Here is a 23,764-nt window from a genome sequence, read left to right on the forward strand (position 1 = left end):
TTTCACTTGGGGGTTAAACCCCATCGGGTCCCTCTGTCGGGGTCTGGCTCTCCTCTGAGCCCTATCAAGCCCCCTCTCTTTGGGGTCCGAGCCCCCCAACCCCTTGATTTGAAGGTTCCCTTGTTCCCGGCCCCTCAGTTTGGGGTCTGGCCCCCAGCAGCCCTTCCCCTTCCTGCCACTCCCAACATGGCGGCCTCAAGCGACCGGGCCCCGCCTCGCCGGGCTAAGGAAGGCCGGAAGTGTCGCTCCCAGCATGGCTGAGGCCAGCGGCGCGCCACACCTAAGATGGCCGCGCGGGGGCGGAGCTCGCCGCTCGGCCGGGTGCCGCGCTGTCCGTGGCCGCCGGGGGCGGGCGGCGCTGGGCGGTGACGCGGCCGCCGCGGCGGGGCGGCGGGACGGGCGGGCGGATCCACATCACGGTCGCCCGAAAGACCGGAGCTACCCCACCCGGTGCCACTCCCAACATGGCGGCGGCGCTGCCCCGGCTCTCCCTGCCGCTCCCGCGAGAGGGGGGGGTGAGTCCTCGCGAGAGCTCGGCGCGGTGGAGGGCGGCGGACATGGAGCCGGGCGGCGGCGGCGGCGGCGTTGTTGGGGGTGCGGGGCCGCTCCCGGGTAACAACAAGGCCCGCGGCGGGGCTCCGCCGCCCGGTAAGGCCCGCGACCTGGGCCGCCCGCCGCGCAAGGACTCCGAGGTCAGCGCCGCCGCCGCCGGGCCCGGCTCCGCGGGGCGGGATGATGGTGGTGGTGGGGCGGGGGGGGGGGAGGCGGCCTTCCCGGGCGAGGCCGCGTTCGTCCTCCTCCGCCGTGGGCCCGGGGCCTGCCCGTGCGGTGCCGGCGCCCGCGGGCTCCGCCGTCCGCTTCAGTCCTGACCCGCGCGGGGCTTCCCGCTGTGTTTGGGGCTCCGCCATGCCCCGGGCCGGTGCTGGACCAGCCGCTCCCTCCCCCGGAGCCGGTGCTTCGGTACCGGTTCCCCCGGGGCCGGTCCTGCCGCCCCAAAGCCTTGGCCTGAGGCGCCAACAGCGGGGCTGTGCGGGCCGGTACCTGCTCTGTGGAGCCGAGAGGCCTTTCTCTGCCAGGCCCGTTCGGTACCGGCTCTGCCCAGAGCTCACCTGGGTCGGTACCGGGCTCGGGTCGGTGCCGGTTTCCCGGTCATCCATCTCTTCCCCGAGTCTGGGTCAGTTTGACCGGTCTGGGGCATGAGGGTGGCTCGGTCCCCAGGTTCCCAAACGGACCCGGTACCAGCCACACTCCTTCTAGGGCTGCTCTGGGCTCTCCCCGCCCTGGCCAGGGGCTTCTCCCCAGCTTTGCCGGTCGGTACCGGTGGTACCGGCGGTACCGGCCCTGTGCGGCAGTGGCCGGGGTGCGGCGAGGACTGGGTCATCGGGTCCCCGTGCACCGGGTCGGTCCCGCTGCGGTGCTCAGTGTGGGGATGGCTATGGCAAGAGGTGACCGATCCCTCCAGGGAGACATCGAGGTCTTGGTGGGGACCCTGGAGCCGTGGGGGATCGGGAGGGTTGCGTGGGACTGGGTGGAGCTGATTTATCCCACGGCTTTTCCATTGCGTCCCCCAAATCGGGTTTAATTCCTGGGATGGTTCCAGGGGTGTCCTCAGCAGGGTGGGGGATGCTTCCTGAAATGACAGGAGAGGGCCGTGAGGAGGTTTGCGTGAGCCTTGGGTGCTGGGGAATGGCTCCCAGCCCCGCAGAGCGGTGCAGACCCACCACCTTTCAAGCAGCCGGGGGTTTGGATCAGCCCCTCGCTCAGGAGTGGGTGCCCTGAGATTTGGGAGGGTTTTGCTGTGGGTCCACGCTGAAGACTTACTTAAAGGGAGCAGATGTTTTGTGATCTAAGGCTTCTCTTGGATGTTTTTCCAGCCTCACCAAAGGTTATTGGAGTTCTTTCATTCTCACTGTTTGCATCTGCTGGCATCCCTCCGATCAGCACTGCGGGGATAGCCCAAATTTTCACATGTGGGTGAGCTCTGAAAGCTCTCTGGTCCCCCATAACCCACTCCCTGCCCCAAGATTAAACATGCCCCGTCTCCTGCTTTATTTTTTGGCCTTTTGGGGCTCCTGGAGTGTTTTAGAGGTGATGCGGGGGCTGCCCACCAGCGAAGCACAGCATGGCTCAGTGCAGATTAAACATGCCCCATCTCCTGCTTTGTTTTTTTGGCCTTTTGGGGCTCCTGGAGTGTTTTAGAGGTGATGCGGGGGCTGCCCACCAGCGAAGCACAGCATGGCTCAGTGCAGCGGAGCTGGGATGGAGATGCAGGAGGTGGGTAGGAGTTGCCTTGGTAACGTTTACGCTGCTGTGGGTGCGTTTTTGGTCTCTTAAACAGAAGATACAGTCCTGGATTTGCGGGAGGATGAGGTGAATTGTGAATGTCTTGGGGATTTTGGTTTTCCTGGAAAATGCTGTAATTTAACTGAATTCTTCCTCTGCTTTCAGGGCTATTCAGAGTCCCCAGACCTGGAGTTTGAATATGCAGATACTGACAAATGGGCAGCAGAGCTCTCCGGTAAGGAACTTGTCTTGGTGGATCAATTAATCAGCCATGATTTTCTTTCCTGGTAGTGATTAAAGGAGCTCTGTCAACTCCAGTATCGCTCTATGTTAAAAGGGAAGTGATATTGTGTAACTAATTTTTTTAGCCTTATGCTTGGTGTGTTTTTTGCATTTCCCTCATCTTGGATAAAACTGCAATTAATGTGGCCAGGTTGCAGTTTTCTCTGACGGCTTGGTGCAGGTTGTTGGAGATTTTCCTCTGTGCTCTTTCGGCAGAGCTGTACAGCTACACAGAAGGGCCAGAGTTCCTGCTCAACCGCAAGTGCTTTGAGGAGGACTTCAGGATCCACGGTAAGATCCTTCTCTTCGACCTTTTGCCCCTTTTGGGAGGGACAGGGATCTCCTGAAGGAGACATGGGGACTGATGCAGTAATGCTGCATCAGAAAGCTCGAGCTGTGCACTGATAATCTTCACACAGTTTGTACTGGAGACCTCATTAGCGTGCGTGGGCTGGCTCTGGAGCTCAGCTTGCTGCCTCCAGCATGCTCAGCGTTTGCTGATGTTGATGTCCAAGGTGGTTCATCAGTGCCAGGACGGCTGTGCTGGAACATACTGGCAGCAGCAAGAGCGTCCAGCTCATTTCCCATCAGCTGTCAGCGCTGGTTCAGATGGATGTGATTCATCTAGTTGTCTGAGTGAAAGCAGGAGACAGTCCCTCCGGGCTGATCACGCGTTCCTGGGCGTTACTTCCCAGAGCACAGCGTTCCCTGGGGCAGCCCTGTTTTCCGTCATGCTGAATCCTTTTGAGCTTTTCCAGTGATGTTTGTGTCCAGGACAGGCAGAGGAGCCCCGTGCCCTCAGCCTGCCTACTTTGGCTTTTCAGTGCGGGAGAAGAAATGGACTGAACTGGACAAGAACCAGCACCGCACCCACGCCATGCGGCTTCTCGACGGGCTGGAGGTCACTGCGCGGGAGAAGAGGCTGAAGGTTGCCCGAGCCATCCTTTACGTTGCCCAAGGTGACACCAGGCCTCTGCCCCCTTAGTTTCCCCATTGCTAAGTCTGGGTAATGGATTGGAGGCTATCAATTTAAAAAACTTAAAATAATTTTTTTTCCTTGCATTTTTGATATCACCTGGAATGTCTGGAATGAAGCTAATTCTCACGGGAGTCAGACAGTTTATAGGAGTTTGGTCCAAAATTTGGCCTACTTGCCTGTGCTATCCTGGATCTGCCAGACCTGGGCTGTGTTACCTACAGGAGGGCAATTCTGTTCTCTGCATCCAACTTTTTGCCTGAAAATTAAGGCTGTGTTTTTCATTCCCCGTGCAAAGTGCTCTGGTGGTGTGGGAGGGCCTTGGGATCCCTGCGGAGATGGGACTGAGCAAGGGTATCATTGCAGGCACGTTTGGGGAGTGCGGCTCTGAGGCTGAGGTGCAGGCCTGGATGAGGTATAACATCTTCCTCTTGCTGGAAGTGGGGACGTTCAACGCTTTGGTGGAGCTGCTGAACATGGAGATTGAGTGAGTACTGGAGGAAAGCACTTCAGAAATGGCTCTGAAGCTCCATGGCAGGAGTTTTTTCCAGTTGGTGGCAGTCCCATTCCTGGTCTGTCTATTCCTAATCTGATTCGGGCAGCCACCAGTAATGACTCCTGCTGTTCTGGGTGGATAGGTAATGTAGAATTATACCTGATTTATACAGAAATTCATTATGAGTTGTGCTGCCTGGCAGCAAATAGAGGCAGGTCTGTTCCTCCTCCCTTGATTGCATTGTGAACAGGGGACTTGTTGCAGCTATATCTAGTCCAGGGTTTGGCTCTGGCATGTGGGTTGCTCGTGGCAGAGTTAAAATGTCTCCAAACCTCTTGAGGTTGTTTTCCCTCCGCAGTAACAGCGCGGCTTGCAGCAGTGCCGTGAGAAAGCCGGCCATCTCCCTGGCTGACAGCACGGACCTCAGGTATGGAGCAGGGCTTGGGAGGATGGGGTGCTCCAAGGCCAAGGAGGGGGACCCAGCGTTTGCTGGTTTCTTTGGTGAGCTGAGACAGGCCAGCAGGCACCGGAGGGTGTCCCAGTGCTGTCCCAGCTTCTGCCCTGGCTCTGTGAATGTTGTCAGGTGTGCTCAGGTCTGCTCAGTCCACAGATGTCCCCTGTGCTCAGCCTGCACAGCAGGCATGTGGCTGGTTGGGGACATGAAAGCAATAAAGTATGGGAAAGCAATTTTTTTTCCTGCTTTGACTTGCAGAGACCTTTTTCCCCAGTGCCTGAGCATCAGTCCCCTGGTGTGGAGTGGGTGTATGGAAACCGGCTGTGGTCTGGGCTGATCCAGCCTCCCCCCAGAGCCCTGGGTGCTGGTGGTGCCTCCATAACTCATCCCAGCCTCCGGTGATTTGCCTGACTTTTTGCAGGGTGCTGCTGAACATCATGTACCTGATCGTGGAGACTGTTCGGCAGGAGGCTGAGGGGGACAAGCCTGAGTGGAAGAGCATGAGACAGACCTTCCGAGCAGAGCTGGGTGAGGACCATGTGCTTGGGTGTTGACAGGAGGGAGGTTTCTAGGGCTGAAGTGTGAGCAAGTGAGATGGGGTTTGTCTCTAGGCCTCAGTTAATAGGGACTGGCAGCACTGGGTTGGTTTCTGCTAGGCTAAACCTTGCTGGTGGGGCAAAGCGGGGTGAGCAGAGGAAGCCAGCCAGCCTTTTCTGCTGTCCAGCTGCTCTCTCCCTGGGCAAAAAAATTGAATATTGGGGCTGTCATTTCCTCGCAACACAGAGGTAAGAAATTGTGGAGGTTGCAAGGCCTTGGAAAGGAAGCAAGAAGTTGTCTGGGGTGAGATGAGGATCTCGGAGATGGGGGGTGTGAGACTGCAGAGGCTGTGTGAGGGTGCAGAGGCTGGTGGTGCTGGCAGTTGGGGTGAGGCCAAGGGTGAGGAATGCCTGGCTATTCCTGCCATGTGGTTCCAGGAGCCCCCCTGTACAACAACGAGCCTTTCTCCGTCATGCTCTTTGGGATGGTGACCAAATTCTGCAGTGGCCACGCTCCGCACTTCCCCATGAAGAAGGTGCTGCTCTTGCTCTGGAAGACTGTGCTGGTAAGGAGAGGCCATGGGGTGTGCTGACATGCGTCTTGTGGTTTGACATTTGGCAGAGGAAGGAAGTTCTGCTCTCGGAGCTGGCTGTAATTGCTCCATCCTCTTTTTCTGGTGTTCAGCTGAGTAGTTTGTGCCCTATTAAAGCCACCCCCAGGTTTCACCCCATAGGGGAGCATTGCATATTGGTGTCTGGAGCTGGATACTGAGGACAGACCCAAAGCAAGGTCCCTGGCTGGGATCTGCATGAAAGAAAAGGTCCAGACAGTTCAATTGTTGATGCCTGAACACCCTCCTGTCCCTTCTGCCTTTCACAATGACAAGAGCAGCATGGGCCCAGGCAGCTCTTGTTTTACATGCTGGGGAAGGATTTGGGACTCCTGGAGAGCAGATTTGGAGGAGGCCCCGGTGCCATGTGTCAAGGAGTCCCCTGTGCTCAGGGTGCCATGGTCTCCCTTGCAGTGCACCCTTGGGGGCTTTGAGGAGCTCCAGAGCATGAAGGCAGAGAAGCGGGAGATCCTGGGCCTCCCACCCCTCCCGGAGGACAGCATTAAAGTGATCCGCAACATGCGAGCTGCCTCCCCACCCGCATCCGCCTCTGATCTGATCGAGCAGCAGCAGAAGCGAGGCCGGCGGGAGCACAAGGTGAGGCTGGCACAGGGAGCTGGGGATGGTGACGTTAATGAGGGGACGGCTGGGGTCTGGGCACTGACCTTGGAGCAACATGTCCCCAGATTACTCACCTGCCTGCTCTTCTGTCTCCAGGCCCTGATTAAGCAGGATAACCTCGATGCCTTCAACGAGCGGGATCCTTACAAAGCTGATGACTCCCGTGAGGAAGAGGAGGAAAATGATGATGACAACAGCCTGGAGGGAGAGACTTTCCCCCTCGAACGGGACGAAGTGATGCCTCCACCCACTCAGCATCCCCCCAGTGACCGCATCACCTGCCCCAAGGGGCTACCCTGGGCTCCCAAGGTCCGGTGAGTCCGTGGGGCTGACCTGCAGGGAGAGCTGGAGCAGGTTGAGGAAAACGGAGGCTGTTAAATGCTGAGAACTTCAGCAAGGGTGTGGGGAAGATGATGGGGATGGGGTCGTCACTTTGGCGGCTGTTCTTTTGGTGGGGTGGGCTCAGCACCATCTCCTTTATCTGACCATGAGGTTTTTCCTGATGGCCTGTGCCTGGGGCTGTGGTGTACCTAGGCAGACAGGAAGATGTGACTCTTCCCCTTTTCCCTTTGCTGCAGAGAGAAGGACATTGAGATGTTCCTGGAGTCCAGCCGCAGCAAGTTCATTGGCTACACGCTGGGCAGGTGGGTTCCTGCAGAGCCAGCCTGGGGGGCTGCCAATCTGGGGGGTTGTGGTAGAGGCTGCTAGTGTGGGAGCTGCCATTGCCCTTCACTTGGCTGCAGGGAAGTTCTGGGCTCGCTGGCTTGTTCTTGGGGTGGTGGTCTCTGACCAGCCCATGGGTGGCTCAGGTTTGCTCCTGCATGCACACATCCTGGCTCTTTCCCTTCTCTCTAGTGACACCAACACTGTGGTGGGCTTGCCCAGGCCCATCCACGAGAGCATCCGAACCCTGAAGCTGGTGAGTACATTGATGAATTCCTCCAGCCCCTGCTGTTGTGTGGATGCCCTTTCCCCATCACCCTGCACTGATCACAGGTCAGGGCCAGTGGTGCATTTTCCTGACTCCTCTCCCACTTGCTCAGCCCTTTGTTGGGCCGTAATTTTTCATCCCATCGCTGGTCTCCCAGGCTGGCTGAGCCCCTTTCTTTATTGGCCTCATCCCTTTTGTACTGGGATTGTCCCAGAGGTGAGGCCAGGAGCTACCACCCCGCCCATCAACATTGGTGACCACTGGGACAGGAATAACAGGGAGGGACTTAAAAAGATGATGGGACCAGGCTGGGGCTGGTGGCATTGATGGGGGGAGTCTGTGGTGTGAACCTCTGCTCTCTCCCTGTGCAGCACAAGTACACGTCAATCGCGGAGGTGCAAGTGCACATGGAGGATGAGTACTTGCGCTCCCCGCTCTCTGGGGTGAGTGTGGGCATGAGGATGAGACGAAGCTCCCAGGCTGGGAGCTGGGGGCACTTGGTCCCCCCAGGCCTTTTGGCTTTTGGCAGGGCTGGGGGGTTTGCTCTGCTCGGGAGGGAGGAGCAATTGCTCTGGGCAGAGGGTGGGGGGTGTGGAGAGGCTTTGGGCAGGAGCTGGGGGTATCCTGCACTTGGGGTTGGAGAGCCTAGGGCTGAGCCAGGCCCACGGTGCTGGTGGCTGCTCCTGGTATGAGGTTTTGTGGTCTCTCCTGGCACCAGGGGGAAGAAGAAGTGGAGCAAGTCCCTGCGGAGATCCTGTACCAGGGCCTCCTGCCAAGCCTGCCGCAGTACATGGTGAGCTGGGGAGCACTGGGGGTCCCCTGGGCTCAGTGGAGGGGGTCTGCCTCCACTGCTCCATCCCTTTCTGGTGATGCCCCCCAGGTTTTCTTCCCTCCCCACATATACACCCCTGTTACTCCCTCCTGTGGTGGGGAGGGGAGCCTGTGTCCGGCTCCCCCGCTCCCATCCCTTTTTCCATCAATCCCTTCTCCCCAGATTGCTCTGCTGAAGATCCTCCTTGCCGCAGCCCCCACCTCCAAAGCCAAGACAGACTCCATCAACATCTTGGCAGATGTCTTGCCGGAGGAGATGCCGTGAGTGATAGTGGAGGACGAGCAGAGGTGCTGGGTGATGGTGGGAAGGGAAGGGAGGATGGGAGGGAGTCAGGCAGGGTGGCACGGTTTGGGCTGGGGCTGCTCTGAGGCCTCCTGGGTGATCTGACCGTCTTCTGCTCGGTGGTGTGCCAGGAATTGTGTGTTGCTGCAGGAGCTGGCTGCAGGTGGCTGCTGAGAGCCCAGGGGATGGCAGGACTGTCTGCAGACACCTCCGGGGCTGGCAGGGTGCGGACAGTGCCCCAGCCCAAGGATCCCTCTGTGTCCCCCAGGACCACAGTGCTGCAGAGCATGAAGCTGGGGGTGGATGTCAATCGGCACAAGGAGATCATCGTCAAAGCCATTTCTGCCGTGCTGCTCCTCCTGCTCAAGCACTTCAAGCTGAATCACATCTACCAGGTGAGGTGGGCCAGGCCCCTGCACGGGGCTTTGGGGATGCGCCAGGACCCAGGGTGGGTCCCCATTCACCTGCCTTTCTCCTCAGTTTGAGTACATGGCCCAGCATCTGGTCTTCGCCAACTGCATCCCGCTCATCCTGAAGTTCTTCAACCAGAACATCATGTCCTACATCACTGCCAAGAACAGGTAGTGGAGGGGGCTGCCTGCCCGCATCCCTGCCGGGTGTGGGGAGCGGGTCCCTGCTTGCTTTGCCCCTCCACAATCCCTCCCTGGCTGTGGCTTGGGCGCAGGTAGATGCAGGGAAGTGCCCACTCCAGTGGGTGGAAGGTGTGGGGCTGTGTTGCCCCCAGGCCAGGTAGGATCTGGGGGAAGAGCACAACACCCCCTCTCCTTCCTGCAGCATTTCTGTCCTGGACTACCCGTACTGCGTGGTACACGAGCTGCCAGAGCTGACGGCAGAGAGCCTGGTGAGTCGCTCCCTTCTCTGCCAGGTCCTGGCATCCTGGGGTGCTTTCCAGGGGGGATCCTGGGTGCGGGGAGGCAGCAGGGCTCCAGCACCCAGCCCTGGCACCCTCAGCACTCCTGGACTCGGCCCCTGGTGCTGCTGGGGGTTTGGGGGGGTGCATGGGGCTGGCAGACATCTCCTGCCTGTGTGCTGTGCTGTACCCCTTTGGGCAAGGGTCCTCAGACCAGAACAGCCTCTTCTCATCCCAGCTCTGATCTCTTGCCTGACCCCTGCCTCTGCTTTCCCACAGGAAGCTGGAGACAACAACCAGTTTTGCTGGAGGAACCTCTTCTCCTGCATAAACCTCCTGCGCATCCTGAACAAACTGACCAAGTGGAAGCACTCCCGCACCATGGTGAGGGCTGGGGAACCCACTGGGGCTCAGCCCCAGCCAGACTGGGCTGTCACAGGGTGCCTGGACAGGGTGAGGGGGCTGTGGGTGCCTTGGGGTGGCCCTTGCATGGTACCCCAGACTTTGCTGGGGAGCAGGAGGCAAGAGAGGGTGGGTGGAAGGGGAGAGGGACAGCGCACGCTGCAGGGAAGGGCTTGTGTGTGCTGGAGGTGGTGGTTGGCACGTGTGTACCCACGTATCTGTCCCAGCCATGTCAACCCGCTGTCCCCGGCTGCTGGGGGGGCTGTTCCCTGCAGATGCTGGTGGTGTTCAAGTCAGCACCCATCCTGAAGCGGGCACTGAAGGTGAAGCAGGCTATGATGCAGCTTTATGTGCTGAAGCTCCTCAAGGTACAGACCAAGTACCTGGGCCGGCAGTGGAGGAAGAGCAACATGAAGACCATGTCGGCCATCTACCAGAAAGTGCGGCACCGTCTCAATGATGACTGGGCTTACGGCAACGGTACGTCCTTCACAGCAGCTGCAGAACATCCCGTTACCTGCTGTCCTTCCTGCTCTGTGCAGTGACGTGTCTGTGCCCAGAGCTGTCCCTTTGCTGCTTAGGGCTTGTGCAGCCCTTAGTTCTGGGGTGCGGGGAGGGATTTGGAGTGGTGGCATCGCAGGGAAGAGGGAAAGGGCTGGCAATGGCTGGTGTTGGAGCTGTTGGTGGCTGCCTGCTCTGTGCTCTGTGTGTTGCTCTTTGTAAGGACCTGCAAAGACCTTTCCTGAGGGACTTGGGCTTGCTGAAGGGCCCCCAGCTCCCCTCTGACACCCCTCTTCACTCTGCCCAGACCTGGATGCCCGGCCCTGGGACTTCCAGGCAGAGGAGTGTGCCCTGCGTGCCAGCATCGAGCGCTTCAACTCACGTCGCTATGACCGGGCACACAGCAACCCTGATTTTCTGCCTGTGGACAACTGCCTGCAGAGTGTGCTGGGCCAGCGTGTGGACCTGCCCGAGGATTTCCAGGTCAACTACGACCTGTGGCTGGAGCGGGAGGTCTTCTCCCGACCCATCTCCTGGGAGGAGCTGCTGCAGTGACGGATGACGGGGAGGCAGGAGGGGGTGCTTTGGGGAGATCTCGAAACTGGCCTGCTGCCGAGGGGCAGGAGGAGAGAGGCTTTGGGGGTGTCTGTGTGTGCCTGGACCCCCTGTGGCGGGCTTGGGAAGAGGCTGGAGCTGTGGGGTCCTCGCCGAGGCGCCGTCCTGTCCCTCTGCCTCCTTCCAGGCTCTGCCAGGCTCAACCCCCGAGCAGCTGAGGGTGAAGGCTTGGTGGAGGCCACAGTGCCCTTGGGAGTCTCCTGTTGGGTGGGGGGGACCTGTTTGTGCCCCTGGTTGATGCTTTCAGGGGCAGCGCTGCCATCACCCTCCTCCTGCCCTCCACCAGCCAGGGCTGAGACCCTTCTGCTCCACTTGGAGCAGCCGGTGGTGCAGGGAGCGGGGCAAAGTGGGGTGAGGGCCCCTTTGGTGCTGCTGCGGGACATGGGGAGCAGAGGCTGCTGTGGCAGGAAAACGGTCTGTCCCCCTGCCCAGACCCTGCCGGGGGGGGACATGGTGGTGGTGTTGGGGGTGCTGGAAGGCGATGAGGGGCTGTCCTCTCGCTGAGGGGCTGGGGAGGGCTGGAGACTGCAGTCTTCCCTTGCCCCGCTGGGTGGGGTGGATGAGCTGTGTGTATATATATATATATATATATATTTCGTGATATCTCTGACCTGAGTGTGTCTGGGCTCTATCTGTGTCCCCATCCCTCCTGCCCCAGGGAAGCAGCAGCAGGTGGGCCCAGGGATGGGGCTGAGGCTGAGCTAGCGCACAGGGTTCGTTGTCTCGTGTCCTTGTCCCCACTCCTCAAGTCCCACTGGGCGTGGATTACCTGTCGCTGAAAGATTTAATATTTATCTTGCACCTGGATCTGTTGGCTTGGGGGAGCTGGTGACCTCAGGGGGTTGCAGGCAGGAGCTGGCAGGTTCAAGCAGGCATTTGCCTGTCCCTTTTCCCTGAACCCTCCTGAGTTCTGCCCTGGGATTTCTGACACCGGCATGGTGGTGGTGTCACTGGGATTTTCTTTGGCCCCTGCTCCCAGCATCGGAGCCTGGCCTTAACAGAGCTCACCCTTACGCCTTGCTGTGCCTCAGTTTCCCTGGCAGAGGGGCAGCAGCAGCCCTGGCCAGCTCAGGTGGGTAAAATCCCAGGCGATTCACCCCTGGCTTGAGCGGGGAGAGGCAGGGCAGGGGCAGAGGAAACTGTTCGCTTCCCTGCCCAAGGGTGGTGGTGGTGGTTGTGGGCAGAGGGAAGCTGGGGCAGCCCCGATTTACTCCCTGTCGCCTGCTGGGATGCATCAGGGCCGAGTGAGCCCAGCTTTGGGGGATGCTCAGCCCCAGCTCTGGAGACCTTCTCATGGGCTCTGAAGGCAGGAGGCAGCACACTCAGCGCTTAGCAGACATCAGAGAAGCCACGCCGGCTTAGCCTCGATGGTAACGTGTCCTTAATCAGTCCCCAGACTGTGCGGCCGTGAGACGGGCTGTGGGACCCATCCTGCCCTCCTCCCTCATAGCCATGGGCAAGGGACAGGTGGTGACATCGAGCCAGAGCCCAGCGATCGCTCCAAGGTCCCTACTGCTGCCCCCTGACCCTGTCCCCCCGTGAGCAGCACGGATCAGGGGGGATGTCCCTTGAGCAAGATCCAGCTGGGGGGGTGCAACCACCACCGTCACACTGGAATGGGTGATGCCTGAATTTGCAAAGCGTACTGAGCCCCCGCTGAGTGGTTTCCTTCCACCTGGGTGCCCCTAGCACCCACCTGGTCCTGGTGCAGGAGCTGGCCGGGGGAGCCCGGCAGGACGCTGGCAGATGAGGTGTGAGCTGAGCCGAGCTCTCCATCACACCTCGCTCCCCTCCGCCTACTCCAAAATGTTCCCCAGCTGTGCCGGGCGATCACAGACTGCGGCTTTTATAGTGCTGCCGGAGCCATAAATAACTTATTAAAAATGTTTTATTGTTTATAAATGAATAACGAAATCCCCGCCGGTGGGAGGGGGGGCTCTGAGAGCCAGGGCACAAGATGTCCCAGGCGAGGATGGGTGCCCATTGGGTGCATAGCCGGGCCGTGGGCTGTCTCCTGGGGGGCACCCACTGTGGCCAGGCTGTGCCAGGGGTGCTGAGCCTGGTGGGTGAGGAACAACTTCCACAAAGGTCTTGGAGCATTTGGGCTCCTTTTGGCTGAAAACCTTGGGTTTTGGCTCAAATTGGGCTGGACCAACAGATTGGGTGCCTCCCCGAGAGGGTCTGTGGTGCCTGGCTGATGTTCTCCCCCCCCCCCCCAGCACCAGGATGCAGGAGACCAGGAGCTGGGGGCAAGGTGGCATTGCAGTTTCTGGGGTTTTTTTGGCACGAGGGGGCCCTTGGGGGTGTGACAGCATCTCCTGGCGATGGGGTGAGCAGGAGCAAGGGGACATCCCATTTGTGACTTGGATTTGGGCCGTTTGCATGCAGTGGGGGGGTCACGTTGGCTGGGGGATGGGATGGGACGCGCTGCTGTGACCTGGCGCTTGGAGGGACTCGTGGTGCACCCCGAGACCCCTGGAGCAGATGAAGCACGTCAGATGTGATAAGATGACCCCCCCCTCAGACACCCGAGACTGGCCATACAGATACCACCGCTAAGGGGCTTCCTGCAGGCCCCCCAAATGGGGAAAACCCTCCAAATTGACCACTTCTTCCCCAAACACCCCAGTTGGGGCACCTGGGATGGTATCAGGGATGGGGGTCCCACCCCCTGGGATTAAAGCACCTCCCCGCCTCATCGATCTGAGGGTAATGGGCATGGGGGGGGGCTACGGGTGACCCCACAGGGAAATGGGCTTCAATTTAGGTGTCTTTATCCCTGCAGCACCCCGCCCCATACTGGTTTATTGCCTGTCCTGGGGGGCTCCACGCGTTGCAGGAGCTGGTGACTGTGCTGGGGAGGTCATCCTGAACCTTGTTTTCCCTCCGAGGGGGAGCAGAAAAGGCTGCTGGTGGTTTGGGGGGGGGGGTTGAGGGCTCCTTCAAAATGCCTGGGGGTTTTGCTCTGCCCTGCAGTAACTCCCCCTGAACACCAGCTTGTGTGGGTCTTCCCAGTATGGTTGGACTGGGATGTGCCGAGCCTAATTTCTGCCATTGCTGGCTACGCTGGGGGAGGTCGGCAGCCAAATTTCAGCTGGGGAGGGGAGCGCTAACCCCAAAACAACCCAGTGCCCCCTGCCCCGGTGCACCCCTCACTGGCACAGTCCCCTCCCTGGACATACCCAAGGCTGGTGCCCCCCAGGTCAGGCAGGGAGGGAGGCAGGCGGGGGGGCCAAGAGGCTGCGACCCTGCTGCAAACCACTGGGTATCTCCATCAATCCTGTTCACTGAAGGTGCTTGGGGGGGGGCTCATTTTTTGGGAGCCACTTTCAGGGTTCTGAGCTGCCAGTGCCAGCCCCGCTGGGGCAGACTGGGTTTGGGGGTGACCCTTTTCCCTCCCCCAGCAGTCCCACTTTTGAGACACCCCCCCACCTGGGGGGGGGCTGACAGCAGTGTGATGGAGTGGGCTGGGATGCAGGAAAGCTTGCAGAGATCGGGGTGCACAGGGAGAGGGGTAAGGGTGACCCCACCAACCTGCTCCCAAACCCTGGTACTGGGTGGGGGGAGGACACGCTCTGGGGCGGGGGGGGGTGAACGGTCCATGTCCCTCCCCACAGATCGATCACGTAGCCCAGTTCAGCAGGCTGCTGGTCGCCTCTTTGCTCTTCATCCTCAGCGGCACCAGAGCGGGCGACTTGTAGTCGTGTTCGGGTGCTGGCTCGAAGGGGTGGGTGCCCAGGGCCGGGGGGGGTAGGCTGTGCAGGGAGTAGAGGCTGTTGATGCCGGGGTGGGGGCCGGGAGAAGCGGGGATGCCCATGAAGCCGGCGATGTTGCTGTGAGTGTGGGGGTACGGAGACATGCAGGGGGATGGGATGCTCTCGGGGGGCAGGAGCCCTGCGGGGCTCCCGGGGCCGGAGCTTGGCCACAGGTTGTTCTGCAGCTGAAAAAAAGGACCAAAAAAAAAAAAAAGAAAAAAGGCCCAAAGTGAAGCAGGGGGAGGGCAGCTGAGGGTGGGGACCACATCACCCCCACCTTGGATCCCCTTCACCCTCCACCTTGGGCACCCCTCACCCACAGGGTGCAAAGTGAGGGATGCCTTTGCTTTATTTTAATTGCCCTGGAGTGGGGGGGGTTGAATCCTGTTGAAATCTTCCTCCCCCATGCAGGGTGGTGGTGGTAGCATTTGGCGTTGGGGATGCATGTGAAGCTGAGCTTTAAATTATTTGTATGTTTTTCAGTGTTGGAAGAAAAAAAAAAAGGCAGTTTTGCAGAAAAAAGGGGGCAGGAAGTACTGATGGATGTGGGACAGCTAAAGGGGTTTCTTTTGGGGGGGACACCCCCAAAACCTGCCCCAAAGGGCATGTTCCCATGGGAGATGGTGGGACATTAAAGCAGCATCTTCCTGCATATGGCAAAATGTGATGCTGCATCTTTCCCCCTTTTCCATCCAGGGCCAGGTGCTTTTCCCAAGGGTGGATGGAATCACAGGGCCCATGGGCGAGAAGGGGCAAAAATAGGTGATGTGTGTGTCACCCTGCAGGGACCCTGGGTGCAACGGGATGGGACCCCTACCCTGGGAGGGGGACGGGCAGGCAGCCACCGCAGCATCTCTCACCTCCTGGATTTTCCCATAACGTTCCCGTTTCCGCCACTTGGCCCGTCGGTTCTGGAACCAGACCTGGGGGATGGAGGAGAGGGCTGAGGCACAGGGACCCCTGCCTGCCCCGGGGCGAGATGGGCAGCCCTCTGCCCAGGTCCATGCTCATGTTCCCAGCAGGAAAAGAGCCCTAATACCATGCCCCAGCTTCTCGGTAAACTGGAGATGAACAGAGGAAGCCACCCTTCTGTGCAGCCCTGTTTGAGCTCACCAGCCTTTTTCTCTACCAAGAGCAGAAATATCTCTTAGCCCTCTTGGAAAATAAGCAGTCCTGCTCCGTGCACAGTCCTTTTCTCTCCCTTGTGTTTCTGGGCCTCGTTTAGCCCAGATCTCGATGGAGAATGAGGCTCTCTGGGTCCTGCACGGTCATGATGACCCACCTGCATGTCCCCTCTGTGCTGCTGGATGGGGTTGAGGACTGGAGGTGGCTGGGGCGGTGACGGCTCCAGCAGCATGTCCTGGAGAGGAGGACGTGGTACCGGGATTGTCATCACAGGGTGCTCATGATTACAGGTAATTTCATCTAAATTCACCCCAAATCAGGGCTTGGAAGCTGTGGTGGGTGCTGTCTGGCTGGGTGGTTGCAGGCTTGGGGTGCGTGTCCCCTGCCTGTGCCTTGTCACCAGCTCCTGTCCCATGGGGAGGGCAGCACCTAGGATTTGATGGCTTGAGGCACCCAGCACTCAATGGGTGCTCCCCGCTCGCTTCATTACCCACCCACTTTCACTTTTCTCCCCACCGGGTGCCCCCTCCAGCCACTTCTTCCCGCTGGGAGCCTCAAACCACATGGAGATGCCTCTGGAAAGAGCTCGCTGGCCTGACGCGAGTGTGATGTCGGCGGAGCCAGGGTGGTGAGGGAGGGCCTCATCCTGCCCCACATCCCGGGATGTGCCACCCCCAGCCCCATCTGTGCTGAGCTCTTTGGGATCCCTCTCCTGGGATGGCAGCTCCATTGCTGCTAGTCCTGGGCTGGAGAGAGCTGAGATGGGGGTTGAGTTGGGGAGAGAGGTTGGGGATGATGGATGCATGGGGGGGATCACGTTAGGGGATGCTGGGGGGGCAGGTTGGCAGTGACCTCCCAAATTTTGGCTCTTCCTGCCCCTTGAGTGCTGCAGAGGAGGGGACAAGGGGAGAACTGGAGAGAGCTCAGAAAGGCAACTGGCATCCACACCCTGTGGCAGTGGGTGAAGCTAGCGCCTCGGCTGGGATTTCCCCTCTGGGGCTTAGCATAATCCTCCTGGGAAAAACAGCTTCTAGCTCAGCATCACCCTGCGGAAAAGGGGAAAAACATCCTCCAACTCTGCCCGGCACCACCTGGGGTGGCCGTGCCCACCCCTATGGAAGCCTGGGAGCCAGGGACCCGTGCCCATACCTGCACCCTGGCTTCGGTCAGGTCCGTCCGTAGCGCCAGCTGCTCACGGGCATAGACATCAGGGTAATGCGTTTTCTGGAAAACCTTCTCCAGCTCCTCCAGCTGGAACGTGCTGAAGGTCGTCCTGTTCCTCCGCTTCTTGCTCTTGCTCTTGCCGAGGGGCTCGGGGAGCTCGGGGACCCCATGTTCCCGTAGGCTGCCCAGGGGTGCTGCCAGCGGGCACCCCAGCTCCCCTGGGGCTTTCACGGGGGCCCGGCAGGCTGTAGGCATCGCCTGGTACCCGCCTTTGCATCCCTTCTCGCCGCCTGGCAGGGGGGGGAGGCACAAGACGGGGTGGTGTTAATGGTGCTAGTGAAGTTAAGAGCGCTCGGTGCCCACAGCCCCAACCCTCTCCTCCCATCCCTGTGTGGTCCCGGTCATGCCAGGGGGATGCTGGGGTACAGGAGCAAGGGGCTCGGCACAGGCACGCAGCAGGTCAAATCCACCACCAGGGAAGGCAAAATCCCTTGGGGAGCTGTGGGCAGGCAATGCTCCACGAGGGTGTGTGTGGGGGGGAAGCCTGGCCAGAGCAGGGGAGGACCCACGGCTGGGGGTCCCACTTGGGGACCCTCTCAGATGCTGCCAGTCAGGGATGGATGAGGAGAGGCAGAGAAGGCAAGCGCAGGATCGTCTTGCGTACAGGGCTTTACTCAATTCTCCTCATCCCTCTCCTTCCGTTCCCTTCCAGCACGGGCTGACGCCTTCACCCTGCTCAGCTGCGCCCAGGGCAGAGACATCAGATCCACCAGTAACCCCAGCCTGCCCCGGCACTGGGCCGTATCCAGACCCCCACACCTGAGCTCGGTTCAAGGAGATCCTCTGCCTGCCCCCGGGGCCAGCATTTCCCTGTAGCTCTAAGTCTCAGGAAACCATTTGGAAAGGAGTGAAAAATAAAACCACCCCTTTTTGCTCGAGAAGAGCTCCCCTTCCCCACCCTCCTGTGGGGCCAGGGGGCCAGAGCAAGAAGTTTGGGGGTTCTCCCCCCTTCCCCTCGCTGCTGCAGCATCTCAAGAAATTGGTTCAAGGAGATAAGTCACTGCCATGCATTTCAGAGGTCACCTTTGTCTCCCGGGAAGGTTGTCTGTCCCTATGCGGGGACACATGGAGCTCAGTGGCTCCAGCCAGTGCTGGGTGCTGCTGGGACCCCGAGGAACTGAATCAGTGAAGGGAGAACTGAAGGGGGACTTAGCAGATGCAGGGCGTGGCTTGAGGTCCCCCAGCAACCGAGGGGACGCGGGGGTGTCACCTGGGAAGGAGGCAACCCAAAAATGCTGGGTTTTGCCCTGGTCTCACCCCCACCCCAAGCACCAGCTCCAGAGACTCGGGCTTGCTGCAGGTGGAGAGCACTGGTCCCTTTGGAGGGGCAGGATCAGGCCCAAGGCTGGGCCTTGGGCACAGCGCAGCAGTCGGGGCTGGCGAGGGAGGAAATTGCCTCCTTCGGGATGGATCCTCCTTCCTGGCCCGTTAACCATCACATCCCGGTGGAGCGGGGAAATGGGGTCCTCATCCCTACAGACCCATTGGCGGCTCTGCGCCCCCCAAACCAGACCCTACCGCGGCCTTTTCCAGACTTTCGGTTTTGATTTTTGGTTGTTTCCTAATTAAGGCAATTTGGGGGTTACGGCACACAGCAGAGCGCCAAAATCCAGCTGCTTTGAATTAATGGGAAAATGTTATCTGGGGGGAGGTTTGGGGGGGCGATTGCTCCCTGTCCCTCTCGGTACCGACCTGTCTACGTGCCCGGCGGTGGGTAACGGCGAAGGGATGAGGCCAAATTGCCGTTTCCTCCCCACTTTGTCCTCTGAAGGGCTTGGCCACCAGGCCGGGGGGTTTTAATGATAAAAAACAAGTCCCACCAAGGAGTGGAGCGAAGGCAAAAAAACCCAAGTGTGACCGAAAATAAGGAAAAATGACCGGGGGGAAAAAAAATCCTGCCACACAAAGCGGTCCGATAAATGCATTGGGTTTGGGGTTTTTTCCCCCTTTTCAAAGGCAACATGCCGCATTTCTGAGCAACTCCTGGGTTTCGGCATTGGAGACAAATAAATAAATGGCCAGAAAGAAGGAGAAGGCAGGAAGGGAGCAGGATACGGGTGTGTAGCTAAATAAACACGGCGTTGCAGGGGGACAAAGAGGATGGGAAAAACCGAAGATATAGCTATTTTCTTTCCCCCCCTCCTTCCCTGACACCCCCTGAAAGATTTGGTGGTGCTGGGGAAGTCAGCAGCTGGGGAACAGCTGTACAATTCTTGGGTTAACCAGGAGGGGAAAAGGAGAACTCAAAGGGATCATTAGAGAAGGGATGGGGGCACAGAAAGGACTCCCGGGAACCGGGGGAGACACCCCAGCTGCCAGCGAAAGGCACCCCCGGGGACGGCAGCATCCCCCCCCCACTGCACTGGGAGCAGGTAAGCACGGTGGAGGGGACCGGCCCGGTGTCCCCGGTACCCCTGGGGCTTTTTCTACCTGTTCCCCCCCCAACCCCGGCCGGGAGCGGGGCGGCTTTGCTGGGCCCCACCTGGTTCCCATTACACCCGCGGCGGTGCCTTTTTCCTCTTATATTAAAATGAAAAGGGGGGGGGAGGAATAAAAGGCCCGTGGGACCGGGGAGCCCCGGAGGGACGGGATGAGCCCGATCAGTCCCGGCCGGAGCCCCCGACGGTCCCGGCCGGGAGGGAAAGTGCGAGGGAGCGGCGGCGGGGGTTGCTCGGCCGGTGGAAGCGACGGGGAGAGCTCCCGGGGAAGGGTCTCGTCCTGCCCGGGCCCGGAGAGGGGTGCGGAGCCCCGGGAGCCGGGGGAGCGGTGTGTCCCGGGAGCCCCGGAGCCGTGCCCCCGGTAGCACCGGGGAAGCGGGAGAGCCGGAGCCCCGGAGCCGTGCACCGGGGAAGCGGGAGAGCCGGAGCCCCGGAGCCGTGCACCGGGGAAGCGGGAGAGCCGGAGCCGTGCACCGGGGAGCCCCGCGCTCCGCAAGCCCCGCGGCCCGGTCTCTGCCCAGGCCCGGAGCCCCGGAGCCGTCCGTGCGGCGGGAGCGCCGGTTGTTGCCGCCGGTGAGGCCCGGGGACGGGAGGCGGCGGCCGGCCGCGCCTTTCCAGCCTCCTCCGAGGGACGGGGCCGTTCTCCGTCCCCGGTTAACGGGCTCTAGCCCCGTCGGGACCCGCCGCCCCTCCGCCCGGGGTTGCGGCGGGCCCGGGCCGGTCCCCGCCGTCGCGGCAGCGGGGCCGGGTCTCTCCCACCGCCGCTTCTCCCTCTCCCCCCCCCCCAGTCCGCGCCGTCCCCACCGTTTCAGGAGGGAGGGAAGGAGACCGGAGACCTCGGTCTCTGTCGCGACACAGTCCCGACTGCCCGACACACGGGAGCACGGGCCCGGCCCTCGCCGGCTCCCGTCGGGGGGATGCCCTGGCGGTCTCCGCTCCGACGGGGCTATATCGCGACAGCGGCCGCCTCGATGAAGCCCGGTGGGGTGGGGGAGCGTGTCGGCGATAGGACGCTCTGGGGGGGGGGGGGGGTCAGGGCTGGGGGGGTCCCGGCAGACACCGAGGGCAGCGGCAGGATCAGACCCCCGGGGGGGGGACGGAGAGGAGGAGGAGGAAAGAGAAGCAGAAGAGGCCGGGGAGGGGGGGTTGGCGGCCCCGGCTCCCCCCATCCACCCGCCGCTCCCCTCGGTACCTGCAGCCCCGGCCGGGTAGAAGGGCTTCCCATTGACGGCCACGGCGAGGGGGCCCGGGCCGGAGACCCCCAGGTACCGGGGGTCCGCCTTGTCCGGCGGACAGCGGGCCGGGCGGGGGCTGAGCGGCGGCGGTTGTTGCCGGGGGGGGTCCCGGTGGACCGAAAGTGAAGGTGGTGGGAGCCCGGGGAAGCCCCGGGGGGGGGGCCAGCCCGGCGAAAGGCCGGGCAGCCCGGTGCCTCCATGGCGCAGGTTGGAGGGAGCGGGGGCGGCCGGCGGGGAGCGGATTTTGTGCGGGGGGCCGGGGAGGAGGGGGATGGTGGGGATGGGAAGGGAGGGATCGCCAAGCACCCCCCCCCCCAAACACACCCACCCCCACCCCGGCCCACTTCCCCCACTCCACAGCCAGTCACGTGCGTCCTCCCATCCACTTCGTTAACCCTCTAATCCCAGTTCCCCCCCACCCCACCCCAGCCCCGAGGTCCCCTTCCCGAGTGGGTCGGACCAAAGCAGCGGTCCCCCGCCATCCTCAAGGCTGGGGCCGTGGGGGGAGTCCTGCTCCTCCCCTCCCAGCGCTCCCAGTGTCTCCCAGCTACAGGAAATGCCCAGGGCCCTTCCTTGATTTAAAGTTTCATCCCCAACTGCTACGAGCAGCTGAAAATCCCAGGCGGGGGGAGAAACTTCCATTTTTCAGACACCCTCTGGATTTTTTTTTCCCCTTCCCAAGCTGTATTGAACCCATATGCAGCCTTTCCCCACCCAAGGCTGGGGCTGAGGCCTGGGCAGCTCGGTTCAGGAATGATGGTGACCCTGGGACACAAGATCCAGGATCCCACAGGGCCATGTCTGCCCTTGGAGCAGGCGCTGGGCTCTGCTGGCGTGGGTAGTGTTTGCTCCCAGCACCGTGGAGGTCCTGTCCTGCTCCCTGCGTGTCCCTGCCGCTGGTCCCACACCCCAGGACATGGGTCCCCCTGTCCCCAGCAGCCTGGCTTTGGCTTTTGCAGCGGGTGCCGGCGTTGGGGCAGAGAGGATCAGAGCTTGCCTGGATTTTTTTTTTTCGATCGTCTCGCCTCCTTTTTTGCTCCTCTGCATCCATCCGCTTTGGAGCCGCTTCAGCTGCTCCCCGGGACTGGGAGTTTGGCTTGGTAAAGGGGGGGCTTATACAGCTTTGGGGGTGTTTGTGTGCAAAACGATGGGGCAGGTTTGGCAATTCAAAGGCTCGGTGTCAGAGAGAGAGGGGATTAAATAACGGGCACGGAGAAACAAGCAGATATCTGGGCTGAAGGGTGATGTTTTATGCCTCCATTTGCTGTTTTCCCCTACACACAACACAGACTGCGGCTTTTAACTCATCCTAGGGCATCGCTCCTTGCTCTAGGTCTAGGGAAAAAATAACCTGCAGGTATCGGGGCTGCAGGGCAGGGGATGAACTGCATGGGAGCAGCAAAAAGAGGCGGAGAAGGACCAGGCGGATCGCAGCCGTGTGATGTTAAATAGCGGAACAACAGGATAACGCTGACCATTAAATAACATTATGCAGCATGCTATCGCTTTTATTGGCAGTGCTGGGGCAGTACTTTGTTATCCCAGGCACGGTGCAAATCTGGAATCACAAGACAACCACGTTTCAAAGAGCTTATGATAAAAATATAATGTAACCCCTATGTCTTGGCAGCAGTTGCAGGATTGATATGACATTGTCGGGTCGTTGCAAAAACCCCTGTTATCGCAGGAGCGCTGGGTTTGTGGCATGTGGTATAAATCACGGCTGGATTTTCCAGTCCCTAGTCAGGGAAACTACATTTGCAAGAAAAATAGTAGCTGGGTTGCAATCCTGAGCTCAGACTTATCCTGGCAGGGAGTCCTGCAAGGAACTGGCTCTGTGAACGGGGGTCTGAGCGTGTGGTGCCCCCTCCTCGCCCACCCTTTAAAAATGTCCATGACGGCTCCCTCTGAATCCCGCATCCCGCAGCGTTCCCCGACGCTTTTCCTTCGCAGCAGCTGGAGCTGTCGAGATTTTTCCCTGTTTGACTGTCCACAGCTCACTGCGTGTTGTAAATTATTGCTAAATAGGGACTATAAGTCCTCTGGCATGCAAGAAGTCATTAAATATTATTAAACATAGCATAACTCCTGTAAAAGCTTATTAGTTTCAACGTACCTCTCCCAGTTTTACTGCTGGCATTTAAAGGATTTTAATAGCAGAGGGATGAGTCTACCCATGTGTGCCCGTGGTGCAGAGAGGGACGGACAGGCTAGTTTGGGATGTGCTGGTTTTCCAGGCTGGAGCCATCACTGGGACCCTCCTGGGCAGGTGGAAGAGGTCTTGGGAAGGTGGGAGTTGGGGTATTTGGGAGCTGAAGGCAGTGTGAGCAGAGGTTTGTGAGCTCTTTTGGATATTTGTGGTGTTGGTTCGTGGAGCTGCTGAGGGGTTTGGTCCCTCCAGGGAGCAGGGCTGAGGACCAGGATTCCTGGGGTCTCCTTCTGAACCTGCCACCAACCCTCTGCCCTGGCTTTTCTTGTGTGTAGAGCCACACCAGGGTGCCTCACCCTCCTGGCTTGGTGGATGGATGTGTTGGGTGCTTTGAGATCAGGGGCAAAGGCTGCTGGGGTGGGTGCCTCTTCTTAGGGCTCTCCTTGGGGGACCAGGGTTCTGCCCCTTGCACCATGGATGGGTGCCACTGTGGGACCGACCGGGAGAGGGAGGTCACCATGGGCTCCTGGGGCTCGCTGAGGTTCATTTGTCACAAACCAGATTATCTATGGGCAAAGGATGATCCCAACAAGCTCCTCGGCCGAAAGGCTTCCAGCAGAAACTTTTCACAATGTCACAGCATCCGGCTCTGGCATCTCTGCAAGGGGAAGTGCTGCTGGGTTGGCTCTTGGATTGAAATGACCCTTTGTGGCCCCATTTTAATTGCATCTGCCACCAAACGAGCCACGGCAAGAAAGCCACCAAGTGCAGTGGGAGGACTCCAGCGGGATGCTCTGTGGGCAAACGTTTTCTGTCTTCAGTTTCTCTCTTGCTTGCTGGGAGGAGGATGTTTTTTCCCCTCTCTTTGCATCCCATTGGCTTTCCCGACTGTCTCCAACCATCCCAGAGAGCTGCCTCGCCTCCCCTGGGATCACGAGATGTCACTGAAGAGCTCGGCAGGAGGCTGGGAGGGTTTGCATAGCTCTGTGGTTTGTATGAACGCCCCTGCACAGCCGAGACTTTGCAATGTTACCCAGAGCCTTGGAAATGCTGGCAAGGCACGGAGCAATGCCTAACGCACAGGACTGGGAATGGGCTTCTCCTTCTCCAAGGACATGCTTTCCTTCCCAGCCTGAGGGTCGAGC

At 60.1% G+C, this 23,764-nt stretch overlaps 2 protein-coding genes across 5 annotated transcripts; one reads left to right on the forward strand and one right to left on the reverse strand.

The window, feature by feature from the left end:
* The first annotated feature begins 311 nt into the window (after positions 1-311).
* On the forward strand, positions 312-11,141 carry STRIP1 (striatin interacting protein 1). 4 transcript variants are annotated; one of them, XM_052815473.1, is made up of 21 exons: positions 312-515; positions 2,449-2,518; positions 2,782-2,856; positions 3,390-3,524; positions 3,908-4,028; positions 4,396-4,464; positions 4,913-5,019; positions 5,466-5,593; positions 6,053-6,235; positions 6,356-6,573; positions 6,838-6,903; positions 7,115-7,178; positions 7,562-7,633; positions 7,909-7,983; positions 8,185-8,282; positions 8,573-8,699; positions 8,785-8,885; positions 9,100-9,166; positions 9,455-9,559; positions 9,853-10,057; positions 10,386-11,141. In XM_052815473.1, exons 1-21 carry the CDS (start codon positions 465-467, stop codon positions 10,631-10,633), a joined length of 2,385 nt encoding a protein of 794 aa, XP_052671433.1. In that variant the 5' UTR covers positions 312-464; the 3' UTR covers positions 10,634-11,141. The 4 variants fall into 4 exon arrangements, with proteins under 4 accessions (XP_052671433.1, XP_052671430.1, XP_052671431.1 ...); XM_052815470.1 differs by lacking the exon at positions 312-515 and adding an exon at positions 532-692; XM_052815474.1 differs by lacking the exon at positions 312-515 and adding an exon at positions 1,351-2,274.
* A 3,143-nt stretch (positions 11,142-14,284) lies between these two features.
* On the reverse strand, positions 14,285-20,670 carry ALX3 (ALX homeobox 3). The gene is given in 6 exon segments (XM_052815855.1): positions 14,285-14,633; positions 15,309-15,371; positions 16,723-17,027; positions 20,428-20,572; positions 20,574-20,630; positions 20,632-20,670. Coding segments are annotated over 6 exon segments (927 nt in total). The 3' UTR covers positions 14,285-14,315.
* Positions 20,671-23,764: the final 3,094 nt, after the last annotated feature.

The sequence above is a fragment of the Harpia harpyja genome, chromosome 19 (genome assembly GCF_026419915.1).
Source record: "Harpia harpyja isolate bHarHar1 chromosome 19, bHarHar1 primary haplotype, whole genome shotgun sequence".
In the NCBI taxonomy this organism is placed as follows: domain Eukaryota; kingdom Metazoa; phylum Chordata; class Aves; order Accipitriformes; family Accipitridae; genus Harpia; species Harpia harpyja.

Excerpts from the sequence above, each read along its gene's own strand:
- STRIP1 (XM_052815470.1), top strand. The coding sequence starts at position 558 with ATGGAGCCGGGCGGCGGCGGCGGCGGCGTTGTTGGGGGTGCGGGGCCG. Across the intron at positions 2,519-2,781 it reads ATGGGCAGCAGAGCTCTCCG|AGCTGTACAGCTACACAGAA; the intron begins GTAAGGAACTTG and ends CTCTTTCGGCAG. Across the intron at positions 9,560-9,852 it reads GGAAGCACTCCCGCACCATG|ATGCTGGTGGTGTTCAAGTC; the intron begins GTGAGGGCTGGG and ends TGTTCCCTGCAG.